The 18,436-nt window shown below is 46.8% G+C and overlaps 1 protein-coding gene across 3 annotated transcripts in view; it reads right to left on the minus strand.

Annotated features, from left to right (window-relative positions):
• The window catches only part of LOC125967792 (docking protein 4), a 173,939-nt gene extending 155,863 nt beyond the window's left edge, over nt 1–18,076 (minus strand). Inside the window, exon 1 of one of the 3 annotated variants that reach the window (XM_049719168.2) lies at nt 17,171–18,060. In XM_049719168.2, coding sequence (XP_049575125.1) covers nt 17,171–17,236 — 66 coding nt within the window. In that variant the 5' untranslated portion in view covers nt 17,237–18,060. Of the gene's footprint in view, nt 1–17,170 lie in introns of all 3 variants that reach the window. The other 2 variants (XM_049719167.2, XM_049719169.2) reach the window with 2 other exon arrangements.
• Between the last annotated feature and the right edge of the window lie 360 nt (nt 18,077–18,436).

Consider the following 18,436-nt stretch of genomic DNA (forward strand, 5'->3'; position numbering starts at 1 on the left):
GTTCGCTGGACAACAAGATGGATTACGTCCGCGTGCTGAGATCCACAAACCGGACGGTGCGTAACTGCTGTGTGCTCGTGTTCACTGAGACCTGGTTGACTGTCAACATTCCGGACTCTGCTGTGCATCGGGAGCGCCTAGCGTGCTATCGGGCGGACCGTGCCATTGTGAGAGGGGGAAAGTCGCGAGGAAGTGGAATATGCGTCTACGTCCGTGACGAATGGTGCCGGGACTCCGTAGTGCTATGCAGGCACTGCTCGCCACTGGCGGAGTTTGTGGTCATTAAGTGCCGTCCTTTTTACCTGCCCAGGGAATTTACTGCGATTCTGCTAGTCGCGGTATACATCCCGCCTTCCAACATCGAAGGCGACAGGATCGCGGCTCTTAGTGAACTGAACCAGGCCGTCAGTGAACAACAGACGCCGCACCCTGACGGTTTCACCATCTTCGCCTGGGACTTTAATCATGCTAACCTGAAGTCTGTTTTTCCGAGGCTTCACCAGCATGTTAATTTTCCAACACATGGTGACAGCTTCCTGGACCTGGTCTACTCTACACATAAAGGAGCTTTCAAGGCCGCCCCCTCCCCCATCTTGGACTTTCGGACCATGTCACTGTTATGCTTTTGCCTGCATACAGACAAAGGGTGAAGGCATCCAGGCCGGTTCGCAAGCGGGTACGGGTGTGGCCTGAGGGTGCCTCTGATGCGCTTCGAGACTGGTTTGGCACTACTGACTGGGACATGTTTAAGCGGGCGGCCACTTGCAACGATCGGACAAACATAGAGGAGTATACTGACTCTTTTTCCTCTTACGTCACAAAGTGCATTGATGATGTGACTCACTCAAAGTCCATCGTCACTAGGGCTAACTGGAAGCCATGGCTGACGGGGGCTGTCCTCAGGCTGCTGAGGGCCAAGGACGAAGCCTTCAGAGCGGGGGATGAGGCTGGCTTGAGGGCAGCGAGGGCCGACATGTCCTGGGGCATCAAGGAAGCGAAAAGGGCGTTCTCTTGCAAGATTACCGGCCACTTCAAGGACAGCAGGGACGCACGGAGCCTTTGGCAGGGCATTCAGACCATCACAGACTACAAGCCCGCACCGCAGAGCTGTCCGTCTGCTCAACGATCTTAACCGCTTCTATGCTCGCTTCGACGCTCAGAACAGTACTTGCCCGCTGAAGACCACTCCCCCTCCACACGAGCAGCCCCTGTGCCTCTCTGCCGACAGCGTGAGGAGGGCGCTTGGGGAGCTGGCGGGTGTCTTCACGGACATCTTTAACATTTCCCTGCAGCAGGCCATCGTCCCTTCGTGTTTCAAGGCTGCCACTATCGTGACTGTGCCGAAGAACCCTGCTCCGTCCTGCTTCAATGACTACCGCCCCGTGGCACTAACGCCCATCATCATGAAGTGCTTTGAGCGGCTTGTCTTGGAGCACATCAGATCCATTCTCCACCCCCCCCCACCTTAGACCCCTTCCAGTTTGCGTACCGGGCCAAACGGTCCTCTGAGGATGCCATCTGCTCTGCCCTCCACTCGGCCCTCTCCCACCTGAAGAGTAGGGACTCGTATGTGAGATTGCTGTTTGTTGACTTCAGTTCTGCCTTCAACACCATTGTGCCACAAAAACTCATCTGCAAACTCGACAAGCTGGGCCTCAGTACCTACCTCTGCAACTGGCTACTGGACTTCCTCTGTCAGAGGCCTCAGGTGGTACGTGTTGGCGACAAAATCTCCGCCAGCATCACGCTGAGCACGGGGGCCCCCCAAGGCTGTGTGCTCAGTCCGCTGCTCTTCACCCTGCTGACGCATGACTGCAGTGCGTCCTACAGCGACAACCGCATAGTGAAGTTTGCTGATGACACCACTCTGGTGGGTCTCATCACCAAGGGCGACGAGACTCAGTACAGGTTGGGGGTTGACCTTCTGACCGCGTGGTGCAGGGACAACAACCTCCTGCTGAACGTCGACAAGACCAAGGAAATTGTTATTGACTTCCGGTTCGTCACACCCAACACCTGCCGCGGACCATCGACGGTGCTGTGGTGGAGAGGGTGAGCAGCACCAAATTCCTGGGGGTGCACATCAGTGAGGACCTCTCCTGGTCCGCCAACACCGCGTCACTGGCGAAGAAAGCTCAGCGCCGCCTGTACTTCCTGCAGAAACTCAGGCGAGCAAGTGCTCCTCCGGCCGTCATGACTACATTCTACCGTGGCACCATTGAGAGTGTCCTCTCCAGTTGTATCGCTGTCTGGGGTGGTAGCTGCACTGAATACAACATGAAGGCCCTGCAGCGCATAGTGAACACGGCTGGTAAGATTATTGGTGCTTCACTCCTCTCCCTGAAGAGCATTTATGCCTCCCATTTCGCCCGCAAGGCAACCACGATTGTGAGTGATGTGAGTCACTCCGCTCACTCTTTGTTTGATCTTCTGCACTCTGGGAAGAGGTACAGGAGCCTGCGCTCCCGCACCGCCAGACTCACCAACAGCTTCATTCTCCAGGTTGTTAGGATCCTGAACTCTCTTCCCCCTTCTGCGTAGCGTCCTGTACTTATTTATTGTGTTATTTGTTTATTTATTATTTATTCATCACTCTTATTTATTCATTGATTGTGCCTTCTTGTTTTATTTTTCCTGTGTTGTTTACTTGTATGTACATTGTGAAATGTCTTGTCACCGTGGGATAGTGGGAACGTAATTTCGATCTCTTTGTGTGTCTTGGCATGTGAAGAAATTGACATTTTTTTTGTCAATTGAGGCTTAATGCCTACAAGCTTTAAGGTGTGTAGTTAGGCATATACCTATATAGGCTATTGTCATAACAAAACTGTTTGTTTGGTTGCGAGTTTTATACTTGGAATTCCAAGTATGCACTGATGAGATGTAGATTATTGTGCGTGAGCATGATCAGGTGCTGCATGCGTTGTGAGTCTGACAGTAGTGAGAATGAAGGACCTGCGGAACTTCTCCTTCTTACACCGTGGGTGTAACAGTCTGCTGCTGAAGGAGCTTCTCAGGGACCCCATAATGGCAGGTGGTGTCCAGGATGTCAACTTAACTAACATCCTCCTCTCACCTACAACCTATATGGAGTCCAGGGTCAGTCCAGGACAGAGCCCGCTCTCCTGGCCAGTTTATTTAGACTCCCTCTGTCCCAGTCCGTACTGCCCCCTCTCGAGCAGACCATATCATTTCTTTAAATAGAGCCCCAAACATGCCAGTACCCCAAAAAAGTGATTTGTTAGGCACAGCAGTGATGTAACGTTATCTTTTGTGGACAACTCCATGAAATAATGAGCTTTTCCCAAAAATATCTCTACCTTACCCCTCCGTGAGTCGTCACCTTGTTGTGGTGGAGGGGTTTGCGTGTTCTAATGATCCTAGGAGCCAAGTTGTCTGGGGCTTCATGCCCCTGGCAGGGTCACCCATGGCAAAAGGATCCTAGGTGAGGGGCCAGACAAAGCACGGCTCACAAGAACCCCTTATGAAGACTACAATAAATGGATTTTGTTTTCCCTCGCCCGGACGCGGGTCACCGGGGCCCCCCTCTGGAGCCAGGCCTGGAGTTGGGGCTCGAAGACAAGCGTCTGGTGGCCCAGCCTTCGCCCATGGGGCCCGGCCGGGCACAGCCCGAAAAGGAAAGTGGGTCCCCCTTCCAATGAGCTCACCACCTGTGGGAGGGACCAAAGGGGTCGGGTGCAAAGTATGCTGGGGGGCAGCCAAAGGCAGGGACCTTGGCGGTCCGATCGCCGGCTGCAGAAGCTAGCTCTCGGGACATGGAATGTCACCTCTCTGGCTGGATAGAAGTCCGAGCTGGTGTGCGAGGCAGAAAAGTTCCGACCAGACATAGTCGGACTTGCCTCCACACACATTTTGGGTTCTGGTACAAGCCCTCTTGAGAGAGGCTGTACTCTCTTCCACTCTGGAGTTGCCCACGGTGAAAGGCGCTGAGCAGGTAGGTGTAGACATACTTGCTGTACCCCGGCTGGGCGCCTGTGCATTGGGGTTCACCCCTTTTTGGAGTACTTGTAGGAAGTGCTGGAGAGCACTCCTTCTGGGGACTCCATCGTTCTGCAGGGTGACTTCAATGATCACGTTGGCAATGACAGTGAGACCAGAAAGGAGGAATGGCCGCCCCGATCAGAATCCGAGCGGTGTTCTATTATTAGACTTCTGTGCTTGATGTGGATTGTCCATAATGAACACCATAATCAAGCATAAGGGTGTCCATGTGTGCACTTGGGACCAGGACACCCGCGGCTGCAGTTCGATGATCGACTTTGTAGTCAAGTCATCAGATTTGCGACCTCATGTTTTGGAGGGGCAGAGCTGTCACCTAATCACCACCTGGTGGTGGGTTGGCTCCGTTGGTGGGGCAAGATGCTGGTTCGACCGGGCAGACCCAAACATACTGTGAGGGTCTGCTGGGAACGTCTGGCAGAATCCCCTGTCAGGAGGAGCTTCAACTCCCACCTCCGGCAGAGCTTTTCCCACGTCCCGGTGGAGGCGTGGGACATTGAGCCCAAGTGGACCATGTTCCTTGCCTCCATTGTTGTGGCAGCCGACTGGAGCTGTGGTTGTAAGGTGGTCGGTGCCTGTCGTGGTGGCATCCCCCAAACCTGCTGGTGGACACCGGCGGTAAGGGATGCCGTCAAGCTATCGGGCCATTTTGGCCTGTGGGACTCCGGAGCGAGCTGACAGGTACCGGATGGCCAAGCGGAACGCGGCTTCGGCGGTTGCTGAGGCAAAAACTCGGGCGTGGGAGGAGTTTGGCGAGGCCATGGAGAATGAATTCCAGATGGCTGCGAGGAAATTCTGGTCCACCATCTCAGGAGGGGAAGCAGTGCACCATCAACACTGTTTACAGTGGAGATGGCATGCTGCTGACCTCAACTCAGGATGTCTTGACTCGATGGAGAGAATACTTCGAAGACCTTCTGTGTTGTCCTCACTGCAGTGTAGCAACTGAAGCTATCCAACAAGTTAAACTCTGATGCATTAACCAGGAGTCTGTCGTAGTTAACATTTTACTGTCGTTTACTGAAGATTCCTGTTTACATGGCAGAGTGAAAACTGCAACAAAATAAGGTTTGACTGTTTTTAGCACATAGCGTTAGCGAAGCATATAGCGTCAGCATTTTAGAAAATAGCATGTAAATACATGTAAATAAAAATGTTCTTTTTAAACTATTAATTACCTCATCTTTCAACATTAAACCCAACTTAATCTAACAATTATTTAATTTAAGAATAAACTTTACTCACGACTTTGCTTCTAGCATCCCTCACGGTCAGAAATTAGTTTGTTTAAACTCTTAATGAACAGATAGAAAACAGGCAGGACGTAACTGACAACAAAGCAGGAAGCAGTAGGTAAGTTACAGGAAATACTGCATACTACCTTTATGGCCTGACCACTGTGAGGTCACTACACTGACGTGACATTAAACTCAACTGAGAACTACGATTTGAAACATCAGTCCTTATTAAGGAGTAAAAGAGTTTTGGTCACTGGTCTAAGGTAAGTCTTTGCTCGTCCTTGGTTTGCTGTCTTTAATTCCACTTTACGGACTCATCCATCTGTTCCTGGAATAGCCTTTGTGACCAAAGGCCAGTTGTTGCGGACAGCTTGGTTGTCTTTGAGGAGGATGTCACCGTCTTGCAGGTTCTGGTAGGACTCTGTCCATTTCTTGCGGCTTTGTAATGTTGACAGGTAGACTTGTCTCCAACGGTTCCAGAACAAGTTGGGTAAGGCTTGTACTTGTCTCCACTGCCTTGTGAGAAGGTCTCTGTCTGTGAAGTCTCCTGGAGGTGGTGGGACGCCGACTTTCTGTGTTAACAGCATTGATGGTGTGAGGATGAATGGATTGCCTGGATCACTTGATACTGGAACTAGTGGTCTTGCATTCAGAATTGCTGTCACTTCTGCCATTAGTGTACACAAAACTTCATGAGTAATGTGAATGCTGTGATCACGGAGGATTGAATCAAGAATTCGTCGGGCTACCCCAATGAGTCGCTCCCATTAACCCCCCATGTGTGAGGCATGAGGGGGGTTAAACACCCAGGAGCATCCTTGTTGGTGCAGGTACCGCTGCACCGTGCTGTTTGGTTGACGTGCACTCACCTTAAGTTCTTTGCAGGCTCCAATGAAATTTGTGCCGCAGTCTGACCTCAGTTGTTTGGCTGGTCCTCTAATGGCAAAGAAACGCCTCAACGCATTTATGCAACTTGAGGTAATCACCTCGATGTGAACTGCTGTGGAGTTCATGCAGCAGAATAGTATGGCCCAGCACTTGCTCTTAGGTTGCATCCCTCCGGTGCGTCTGGTGGAGACGTGCCATGGTCCGAAGACATCCAGGCCCACATACGTGAAGGGAGTGCAGTTTGTAAGGTGCTCTACGGGCAAATCTGCCATTTGTTGTACCTGCATTCATCCTCTAAATCTGCGACAGATGACGCACTTGTGGATAGTTGAGTTAACAAGTCCCTTGCCTCCCAGCCCAGCAGCTCGTATCGCACCTTCTGTTAAATGACGGCTCTGATGCTTTATTTGGGCATGATGGTATCTAGTGAAAAGCAAGGAGACGTGGTGTTGCTTTGGGAGAATGACAGGGTTCTTTTGTTCAATGGCCACATCCGCATTCTTCAGTCTGCCTCCAAGGCAGAGGAGGTCATCTTGTAAGACTGGGTTGTGAGAGCATAGGCAGCTGTATAACGGAACTTGATTTTCTCTCTGCAGAGCTTCAAATTTCTTCACAAAGGCATTCCTCTAACAGCTTTGATGATGAATTTTCTTGTTTGGAAAAGCTCATCGACTGTTCGAAGTAAGTCACAGTGATGCCATCCCTTACACTTGCCTGTCGGAGTCTTGAATGATCTTGCTATATGAATCAGGAGTGCGATGGCTCGTTGGAGAGTGACGAATGTGGAGAACCTTTCAAAGCGCTCTGTGCTGAGAACTTTCACTTGTAGATCGGTGATGTAGCTCTTCACAACTGGACGACCTCTGCATCTGACTCCAGTGAGACTAAGCTGAATAAACTTAGACTAAGGTGGGTCTGGCTGAGTAAAGTGAGGAAGGTTGGTCCGTTGAACCACATTGTGTGAGTCTTGCTGCTGGAACCGACCGTGACACCAGGTCAGCCGGATTGTCTTCAGTGTTCACGTAGTGCCGTTGTTCAGGGATGGAAGACTGGCGTATACGGTGGACCCGATTACGGACGTACACATAGAGCCGGCTGGACTGGTTGTAAATATATCCAAGGACAACTTTGCTATCAGTGTAAAACTTAGTGGCATCCAGTTTTTGATGCAGTTCATCCTGTATCAGCTCAGCCATGTCCACTGCTAAGACTACAGCACACAGTTCAAGTCTGGGAATGGTGGGGTCTGACTGAGGGGCAAGTTTGACCTTTGCCATGTCAAATCCAACATCTACTGTGTCTTCTTGGATGGCTTTCAAGTAGGCTACGGCACCAATGGCCTTCATAGATGCATCACCTAAGACGTGGAGTTCTACTCGTTCAGCCTTGGTTATGCAGATGTCTGCCCATGCTGAGGTCTACGTCCTTTATGGCTTGTATGCATTCCTCACTTGGGAAGGCTTCCAAGACAGCCTGACTGTTTGAGGCAAATTTGTGAAACCTCAAGTTAGACTCAGCGAGTGAGGCTTGAGTGCTATGGAGCAGCCCAATAGCCTCTGCATCAGTTGGAACAGAACAGAGGCCATCGTCAACATAAAAGTGCCGTTCAACGAAGTTGACTGTGTCTGTTCCGTATTTTCCTGTGCCATCTCTGATGGCTCTTCTGAGCCTGTAAATTGCCACTGCAGGAGATGGGCTATTTCCACACACATGAACTTTCATTCTGTAGTCAATGACCTTGTTTGCTACGTCGTTCTCCTTGAACCATAAGAATCACAGGTAGTTTCTGTGCTTTTCGTCCACAAAGAAGCGATAGAACATTTGTTGAATATCCGCCATCACAGCGACCTTGTCCTTTCGGAACCGCATGAGCACTCCTAGAAGGGTGTTGTTCAGATCTGGTCCAGTCAAGAGCACGTTGTTCAAGGAGATCCCAGGCACTTGAACACTACCCTGATTTGATCGGGTTTCTGTGGGTGATACACTGCAAAGCTTGGTAAATACCAGCACTCTTCTTCTCTTAGCTCTGGTCCCACCTCAGCATGATTGTTTTTTCAGCAGTTTGCCCATAAATTCCATATATTGCTGTTGCATTTCTGGTTTTCTTCTGAAGTGACGCTGTAGTGATTCAAATCGCTTGAGTGCCTGCTCGCAGTTGTTGGGAAGCTATTGCCTAGGTTGTCTGAACGGTAATGGAGCAACCCAGCTGTGTGAATCGTTTTTGTAGACTTCTTTGTCCATCATTTCAATGAAAGTTTCATCTTCGATTGAAGGTGCTAGCTAACCCGCTCAAGACTGTGGAGATGACAGTGGACTTCAGGCGAGATCCTTCACCACTTTCACCCCTCATTATCCGCAGTAATACTATTCTCTCCACAGACACCTTTAAGTTCCTGGGAACCACAATCTCTCGGGACCTGAAATGGACCAGCCACATAGACTCTGTCCGCAAGAAGGCCCAGCAGAGGCTGTACTTCCTTAGACACCTCAAGAAGTTCAACCTGCCGCGGGAGTTGCTGAAGCCTGCTATACTGCCATCATCCATACTGTCCTCTGCACCTCCATCACTGTCTGGTTTGGATCGGCCTCCAAACAAGACAAGCACAGACTGCAACGGACAATCAGGACTGCAGAAAAGATAATTGGAATCAACCTCCCATCTATCCAAGACTTGTACCTGTCCAGGACCAGGAAACATGCAAGTATCTCTACAGACCCTTCTCACCCAGGTTGCAATCTGTTCGAACTACTCCCCTTCGGACGGCGTTATAGAGCTCTGTACGCCAAAACCAGCAGACACAGAGACAGCTTCTTCCCCCAGGCTGTCGCTCTGATGAACTCACACCACTCTTAGAGTCTCAGTCATTGCTGTGCAATAACATCCTGCTCTCCACACCTTTTTTGAATTGTCTACACTGTTTGTACCATGTGTCCTCTCTGCATCCATTGCAGCCTGGTCATCCTGGAAGAGGGAACCTCCCATCTGTGGTCTCTTCTCAAGGTTTCTCATTTCCCCTAGTTGGAGTTTTGAGTTTTTCCTTGCCATCCTGGGAGTTTAAGATCTGGGGATGTTTGAGAATATTTGTCGTTTTTCACACATCCTGAGTGTCGTTAGTCACCTAAATGTTGAACAGAGGCTGTGATGTATTGAAGTCAAATTCCTTGTTTGGCACGCTCAAACATGGCGAATAAAAATTCTTGAATCTTAAATCTTATTGTCCCGTTCCGTGCAGTCAAACACATTTTTACCCAGACTGTCTTCCTTAGCTCTGGGTGGTAAGGCACTGTTTCAAGGCAGTCTGTTGTGAAGTTTCTCTTTAATGTGCAAAAGGCTTGTGCATGGCTGAAAGAGTGAGGACCGATGACAGTCGACCATGGTCGTCCAGAAGGAACTGGCGTACGGCTTGTGTGTATTCCCGAGACAGACTTCTCCGACCAGCAACCAGCCTAGGTCAAGGCGTTGTGCGAAGGGTGCATTGGCAGGGCCATTTATTTATTACCGTACTTTGTGTGCTCTGATTGCGTCCCTCCCTAGCAGCAGGAGGATTTCAGCTGTGGGGTCCAACTCTGGGATGTGTGTGATGAAGGGCAGTGTTAGAGTTGTGCACACTCCAACTTATTTTGCAAGAACCAAACAGGAGACAAGTAAGTCCTCTTAAGCACCTGCAGGTGGAGAGTCAATTCGTCGCTGTCTGAACAGCGATGATCGAATGAAGTCTGACCCAGGCCTCTTGCAGGAGCATTTTTATTTAGAGAAACAGAGTGGGGGTTGAGAGTGGGCGTGAGAGCAAACAGGATGGGGCCGAAGGCCCTGGCCTGCTGATCAAAGCACAGCAGGGGGTCTTTCACGATGTTGTGTAAACAAAACAACTTTGATTGCTTCCTCTGCAGCTAGTCAATCAGGACAAAAGATCTTAGCACTTTGTTCTACTACTTTTGTTAAGACAGGACAGGCGAGGGTAATTATTACAGGTTACATTCCAACATAATCCTATGATAAAGATAACCTGGAAAAACCTAACAGGCAGCATTTGGTGTGGGAATTTCGGACCGATTATCAGGTAAGTTATTAGACTCGGTGAGTGGTGGTAAGGGAATCGTAACTCTTCCATTGAAGGACGCCACAATAAAATCTAAGGCCCTTCTGCCGACGGTTTCCATGATACCAAAACATGTTTTCAGTTGGTAAGGATATGGCTTAGTGTGAATATCAAACTTATCAAAGAAACTGGACTTAGCTAATGCTCGGTTGCTTTGGTCGTCTAACATGATGTAGGCCTTGATGGCTTCATCTTGGTGGTCTTTTTGGTACACTCTCGCCAGGCATATCTTGAAGCATGCCCGTCCGACTTGTCCTGTACCGCATACTGCTGTGCAGCTTGAGCTAATCTCACTGGTTTTCGTTTACCTCTTCTCCCTCCCGCCATGCTGTGGCGAAGTCAGAGGAGTAATGGGTCGCGGTGCTGGTCCCGGGTGCATAGCTGAGACATGTTGGGTGCTGCCACACTCAAAACACTTCAAAATTGTGGTACAGTCCCTTGCCATATTATTGGTTGAACTACAGCATTTAAAGCAGATTCCGTTTTCTTTCGGAAAAGTCTTTCTGCCGTTGAGAGTTTCGGCTCTAAAGGCTTTGCACTTCTTCATTGGGTGGGGTTTTGCATGTATTGGGCAGATCTTACTCGGATCGTTGGAGACATTTGACTCTGAACACTCCCGAAGATGTTCCCAAGCTTTCACGAATGTTATTTGTGGTCTTGCTATGTGCACGGCACGGCGACGTTTCATATGGTTGCGAGATTATTTTCCAAGCCATTGCGTCATCAAGTCCAATTCCTCAGTAGCTGTAAGTCCAAGTCCTTGAGTGGCATTTTTGTATGACGACAGCCAAACTCGATAATTTTCAGGTTCATCATCAAACTCATACAAGCTTGTATTTACTAAGTCACGTCGAGCTAAATTTTGTGTTCAGTTGCAGGCGTAGTTTGAGTAATTGTTGGCTGGGGGTTAAAGGATGGAGCCTCAATATTCAAGTCACTGGGCTGCGAGGTGAGAGTCTTGGTAATAACTCAGGGCCTTTCTCTAGTAAATGTACCGTAATTTCCAGACTATAAACCGCGACTTTTTTCCAAAATTTTGGACCCTGCGGCTTATAGTCAGGTGCGGCTTATATAAGAATTTTTTCGTGATTTTTGTGATGACTTGATCACTTTTACTCTTAACACTATTATATACAGTAAAAGCTACAAAACAAACTGACAAATAACTCGTTTTCAAATAAGACGAGTAAAAACTGGTCAAATATTTAAAAAAATATATATATTATTAAAAGTGAAGACAATTTGCAATTCTAGTAATGACACACGAATTTGATGCACAATTTGTCTTCGCGGGCCACATAAAATGATCTGGCGGGCCGTATCTGGCCCCCGGGCCTTGAGTTTGACACCTGTGCTCTAAACCGTTTCTCTTACTCTGCCATGTCACTCAGAGATTACACAAAGCAGTGGTGCTGTTTGGACCATCTGCATTGTATTAAAACCCAATCAATTAGCATTTAAATTCAATTCTTCTGACATTTTGCTCACCGAAAACAAGTTGTAATGAATGTGAACTTTTAATGTATTTTATTCAGAAGGTTAGTTTGAACCTTAAACGGCGGCGCGGCGTACTTATGGATTTTTACGGCCTCCGGCCTCCAGGGGGCGCTCTAGCAGGAAGCAAGAGCGAGACAGGCGAAGAAGAGATAATGCGCCGAAGAAGACGTGCTAGTTTGTGTTTACATTTCGCGCAATACGCAGAACGCGATCAAGACGGACATTACTGAAAGGAAGCCTTTATACACAAACCGTCATCATGGGGACAAAAGAAATTCATATGATGCTGCTTTTAAGCCAAAGGCAGTCGATGTTGCTGACATTATCTTGTGTCTACTCTGGAGCATACTTATGGATTTTCACGGCCTCCGGTCTCCAGGGGGCGCTCTAGCAGGAAGCAAGAGCGAGACAGACGGAGAAGAGATAATGCGCCGAAGAAGACGTGCCAGTTTGTGTTTTGATCGTCTCGCGCATCACGCACACACCCGCATTCACACTAAGACAGGAAGCTTTTATATACAAACCGTCATTATGGGGTCAAAAGAAATGCATATGATGCCGCTTTTAAGCTATACGTGTCGCTCGCTAGTTTAATGTAATTTAGCGCTTCGTGCATGAATAAGATTGGCATGAATAGACCCTCTTCACACTCGAAGAAATGCATAAAACCGACGACAAAAGAGAGACTGAGAAAGTGTGAGGCGAAGGGTATCTAACGCTATTCCAATCGGACACTTAGGAGGAAGACTTCGATGGTTTCAGTGCACAGGAGGAAGATGAAGACGGCTCTTTTTTTACTTTTACTGGTATGTTTTTTTTTTAACCAGCCCTGTTAGTGCTGTGCTACCGTGTTGCTGATGTGTTGCTGCTGTGTTACCGTCACGTCTCAGTGACTTTGCTGTGTTACTTCCGTGTTGCTGCGGTATTACTGCCGCGTCACAGGCAGTGTTTGGAATGAAATGTTAAGGTATGTTATTAAAGCTTTAAAAAAACTTTCTGTGTCCAGTCTTTCTTTGCTAATAACTCGCGTGCACACTTCCGCGTTGCTGCGGTACTACTGCTGCGTTACAGGCAATGTTTAGAAAGACATGTTCAAGTATGTTATTAAAACGTTAAAAAGGCTATTATGTACTGTCTTTCTTTGTAAAAAAAACTCGTGTGCACGTGCGGCTTATAGTCCGATGAGGCTTATGTAAGAAAAAAACTCAAATATCCCTGAATTTTAGCTGGTGCGGTTTATAATCCGGTGCGGTTTATAGTCCGGCAATTACGGTATTCTGGCTGACTGACTCTTTGGCTGCTGGTGGTGTATAGTCTAAGTCAGGGGTGTCAAACTTGTTTTTTTCACGGGCCACATTGTAGTCATAGTAGCTTCTTTCGGAGGGCCATTATGACTGTCAATCTAAATAAATGTATGAGCATCTCAGTTTTCCAGAGTGAAAACTGCAACAAAACAAGGTTTGACTGTTTTTAGCACATAGCGTTAGCGTAGTATATAACGTTAGCATTTTACAAATAGCATGTAAATACATGTAAATAAAAACGATCTTTTGAAACCGCGGGTGTCAAACTCAAGGCCTGGGGGCCAGATACGGCCCACCACATCATTTTATGTGGCCCGCAAAGGCTAATTGTGCATCAAATGTGTGTGTCATTACTAGAATTGCAAATTGTCTTCACTTTTAATAATATATATTTTTTCAATATTTGACCGGTTTTTACTCGTCTGATTTGAAAATGAGTTATTTGTCAGTTTGTTTTGTAGCTTTTACTGTATAAAGTATGAGGTGCTCATACATTTATTTGAGTTGTCAGTCATAATGGCCCTCCGAAAGAAGCGATGACTACAATGCAGCCTGCGAAAAAAATGAGTTCGACACCCCTGTTTTAAACTATTAATTCCTTAATACCTTCTCTTTCAACATTAAACCCAAGTTAATCTAACACTTATTCAATTTAAGAATAAACTATACTCACGACTTTGCTTCTAGCATCCCTCACGGTCAGAAATTAGTTTGTTAAAACTCTTTTTTGAACAGATAGAAAACAGGCAGGACGTAACTGACAACAAACAGGAAGCGGTAGGTAAGTTACAGGAAATGATATCAAAATGAAAGCATATGCATACTGCCTTTATGGCAACACACCTCCTCAATTCGACTGACTTGCCTTCCATCGTGAAAGCAGGGCCTAGAGACTCTGATGTGGACTCTCCAATCTCCGGGGTCGAAGTCAATGAGGTAGTTGAAAAACTCCTCGGAGCCAAGGCCCCAGGGGTGGATAAGATCTGCCCGGAGTTAGGTGTTAGATGTTGTGGGGCTGTCCTAGCTGACACGCCTCTACAGCATTGCATGGACATCGGAGACAGTGCCTCTGGATTGGCAGACTGGGGTGGTGGTTCCCCTCTTTAAGAAGGGGGACCGGGTGGTGTGTTCCACCTACAGAGGAATCACACTCCTCAGCCTCCCTGGTAAGGTCTATTCAGGGGTGCTGAAGAGCAGGCTCCATCAGGAGATCAAATCTCGGATTCAAGAGGAGCAGTGTGGTTTTCGTCCTGGCCGTAGAACAGTGGACCACCTCTATACCCTTGGCAGGATCCTTGAGGGTGCATGTGTTTTGTGGACTTGGAGAAGGCGTTTGACCGCGTTCCTCGGGAAGTTCTGTGGAGGGTGCTTCGGGAGTATGGGGTGCCGAACAAACTGTTAAAGGTGGTTCGGTCTCTGTATCATGGATGCCAGAGTTTGGTCCGCATTTCCGACAGTAAGTCGGATTCGTTCCCAGTGAGGGTTGGACTCTGCCAAGGCTTCCCTTTGCCACCGATTCTGTTCATAACTTTTATGGACAGAATTTCTAAGCGCAGCCGAGGCATTGAGGGTGTCCGGTTTGGGGACCTCAGTATTGCATCTATGCTTTTTGTAGAAGACGTGGTGCTGTTGGCTTCTTCAAGCCGTGATCTCTAGCTCTCACTGGAGCAGTCCGCAGCCGAGTGTGAAGCGGTCGGGATGAGGGTCAGCACCTCCAAATCTGAGTCTATGGTCCTCAGTAGGAAAATGGTGGAATGCCCTCTCCGGATGAGGGATGAGATCCTGCTCCAAGTGGAAGAGATCAAGTATCTTGGGGTCAGGATGGAGCATGAGATCAACAGGCAGATCGGTGCATCAGCTGTAATGAGAACTCTGTACCGGTCCATCGTGGTGAAGAGAGAGCTGAGCCAAAAGGCAAAGCTCCCAATTTACCGGTCGATCTACGCTCTTACCTTCACCTATGGCAGTGCTTCTCTAATAGTTCTGAAAAGAACGGCGGAGAGAGATGGAGATCAAAGAATTGAGAGTCACACGAAAGCTCAGAAAAGGAAATATGACGAAGCGTACGTAGAGCGGGAGACGAGGAAAGACCGGTGTGTTTACTGTGCCTTACAATGTTGGCAGCGGACAGTATGAAGCCAAATAAATTAAGGTGGCACTTATAAAGTCATTGCACCCCAATCACGGCGATTAGATGCTTGAGGTTTTTCAGCAAAAACGGGCTGAATATTGCGAACAATCATCCCACTTTATGAATGCTACTTCAGTCAATCAGCAAGCATTGTAAGCATTATATAAAGCAGCGTACCAAATTGCTCAGTGCAAGAAAAAAAACACACCATTGCAGAAGAGCTGATACTACCTGCAGCCGTGGATATGGTCATGCTGCCTCAGTTTGAGCACAAATTGTTTTATTCATTTTTGTTTTGTAGGTTAAAATGTTTTATATATTGTGCTCCTGAGTCAATGTTGTTGATTACTTTGAATTGAATATTATTTATTGTAATTTAATATTATAAGTTAAAGTTAAAGTCCCGATGATCATTGTCACACACACATCGGGGTGTGGTGAAATTTGTCCTCTGCATTTAACCCATCCCCATGTGATTTTGATCCATCCCCTGGGGGAGAGGGGAGCAGTGAGCAGCAGCGGTGCCGCGCTCGGGAATCATTTGGTGATCTAACCCCCCAATTCCAACCCTTAATGCTGAGTGCCAAGCAGGGAGGCAATGGGTCCCATTTTTATAGTTTTTGGTATGACCCGGCCGGCGTTTGAACCCACAACTTTCCAGTCTCACGGCGGACACTCTACTACTAGGCCACTGAGCTGAAAACTAGGCCACTGAGCTGATATATATGTTTATTATTATTTTATTGTATTTTTTCCAGCATAAAATGGCAGTTGGTCAAGAATGTTTATAGTTTAAATAATTATAATTTATTTTTAATTTCAGGCAAAGTGATGCACATTGAATCTGTTCTGTTACAGACTAAAAAACAATGTTATTAATAGTTATTCTTTATTGTAAATTGATCTTTCTTTTTTATTTATATTTTGTTTTTCTTTAATGTTAATAACATGGGGGGCGCAATATATTTTCTTCTCCCTAGGGGGGGCATCACAGAAAAATTTTGAGAAGCACTGACCTATGGTCACGAGCTATGGGTCGTGACTGAAAGAACAACATCCCGGATACAAGCGGCCGAAATTAGTTTCCTCTGCAGGGTGTCCGGGCTCTCCCTTGGAGAAGCTCGGTCATCCGGGAGAGACTAGCAGTCGAGCCGCTGCTCCCTCACGTTGAGAGGAGCCAGATAGGGTGGCTCAAGCATCTCATCAGGATGCCTCGTGGACGCCTCCCTGGGAAGGTTTTCCGGGCATGTCCCACCGGCATGAGACCCCGTGGACGACCCAGTATGTGCTGGTGAGACTGTGTCTCTCAGCTGGCCTGGGAACGCTTTGGGATCCCCGGGATGAGCTGGACGAAGTGGCTGGGGAGAGGGAAGTCCGGGAATTCCTCCTAAAGCTGCTGCCCCGCCACCCAACCCCGGATAAGCGGAAGAAGATGGATGGATGGATGGATGGATGGATGGATGGATGGATGGATGGATGGATGGATGGATGGATGGATGGATGGATGGATGGATGGATGGATGGATGGATGGATGGACAGGCTTCTCTGTCAATGAGATAAACCCCATTACCTAAGACCATATTTACTTCTGTGTGTTACGTGACTGTATTTTTGCGTGCATAAATGTGAAGGACATATTCGATTTACATCAGAAATTGCAATTGTTTTTGTAATGTAAACAAATACATAAAAAGATAGGACTTAACCACAAAATTCTGAGATGGCATCATAACCTGCATTGTCAATGTCATATTGTCATAATAATAATGTTATAAATATTAGATCAATTGCTGCATTTGACAATTTTTTTCCTGGAACAATGAGCTCAACTGCTGTATCAACAACAGTGATAGTCCCATAATCACAACAACCTTGTGTAAACTACACTTCATATAAGTCATCAGTTTTCAGTAGAACAATGCATTTTGGTTTAACATTAATGATTGTTTAAATCAATGCGAAAATTGCAAGTGTCGATCTAGTTGACTTACCCCAAGTTTGCGACTGCGCATCCGTACATAGCCCTGCTTGACAATGTCATTGAAGTTTGAAGCCATTTCTTGAGATTATCCAGTTGTTTCCCTCTTCCCTGAATTGAATATGCTGGATTTTCAAGTTGTCCTTGAGTCTCAGTCCTCTGTGATCTAAAGCTACGTAACTTCTACTTCTCCACTCTTGCTCCTCCTCTCAACTTTTGTTTTGTTGCTATTCAAATTTTGAAATCACAGTTGTCATCTTTGTCCTGTACTATTTTCTTTCACTCTTCACAAGAATTTCTCGAGCTCCCTTATTGTTCCTACTAACAGCTTGTGACAGAGAAAGACAGTGAGATACAGAGAAACACAGCACGAGAAAGACAGAGCGAAAGCAAGAGAGGGAGACAGACAGATATAGAGAGAAACAAAGAGAAAGAGCAAGAGTGAGAGGGAGAGGGAGAGAGAGAGAGAGAGGGGGAGAAAGAGAACGCGATATGGCTACATATTGATGGGCATTATTTATTGAAGACAGGAGCAGAACATTACCATTCATTATTCATATACTGGATAGTATTAGGATGGTGTGTGTTTGCATGCATGTGTGCATGCATGGTTCATAGTACAGTTAAATTGTGTTCATAGAACTGATTTTTAGAATGGTGTGTTTGTGCATGCAGGTGTGCATGTATGGTTCATAGTGCAGTCGAATGTTGTTCATAGAATAGATTTTTTTAATGAATTTATAAATTTATAAATTCAGATTGTGTGTCATCTGGATTTTACTACAGTTCTTGCGGTCACCAAAGGCGAAGTGGTAACGGGTGAGGAGGAGGTTTGCAAGATCTCTCTACAGTCATGTTGGTTTTCTCTCCATATACTTTCCAAAAACATTCAAGATTAATTAATGGCCGACTGATTTTTTTTCCTGCAATAATTGGTCAAATTTTGTAAATGCTTTGCAATTTCATTTTGTCACCTCACAATTTAGAGATACAACCTTACTGTGTAGAGTTTGCATGTTGTCCCCATGCCATTGTGGGTTTCCTCCGGGACTGCTGCCCTACGTCATATATATATATATATATATATATATATATATATATATATATATATATATATATATATATATATATATATATATATATATATATATATATATATAAAAAAAAAAAACTTTTCCTCACCCCCCGTGGGTGGCCTCTTTTTCCCTTCAAGCTCGGGTCCTCTACCAGAGGCCTGGGAGCTTGAGGGTTCTACGCAGTATCTTTGCTGTTCCTAGTA

Source organism: Syngnathus scovelli, chromosome 4 (genome assembly GCF_024217435.2).
Source record: "Syngnathus scovelli strain Florida chromosome 4, RoL_Ssco_1.2, whole genome shotgun sequence".
NCBI lineage: Eukaryota > Metazoa > Chordata > Actinopteri > Syngnathiformes > Syngnathidae > Syngnathus > Syngnathus scovelli.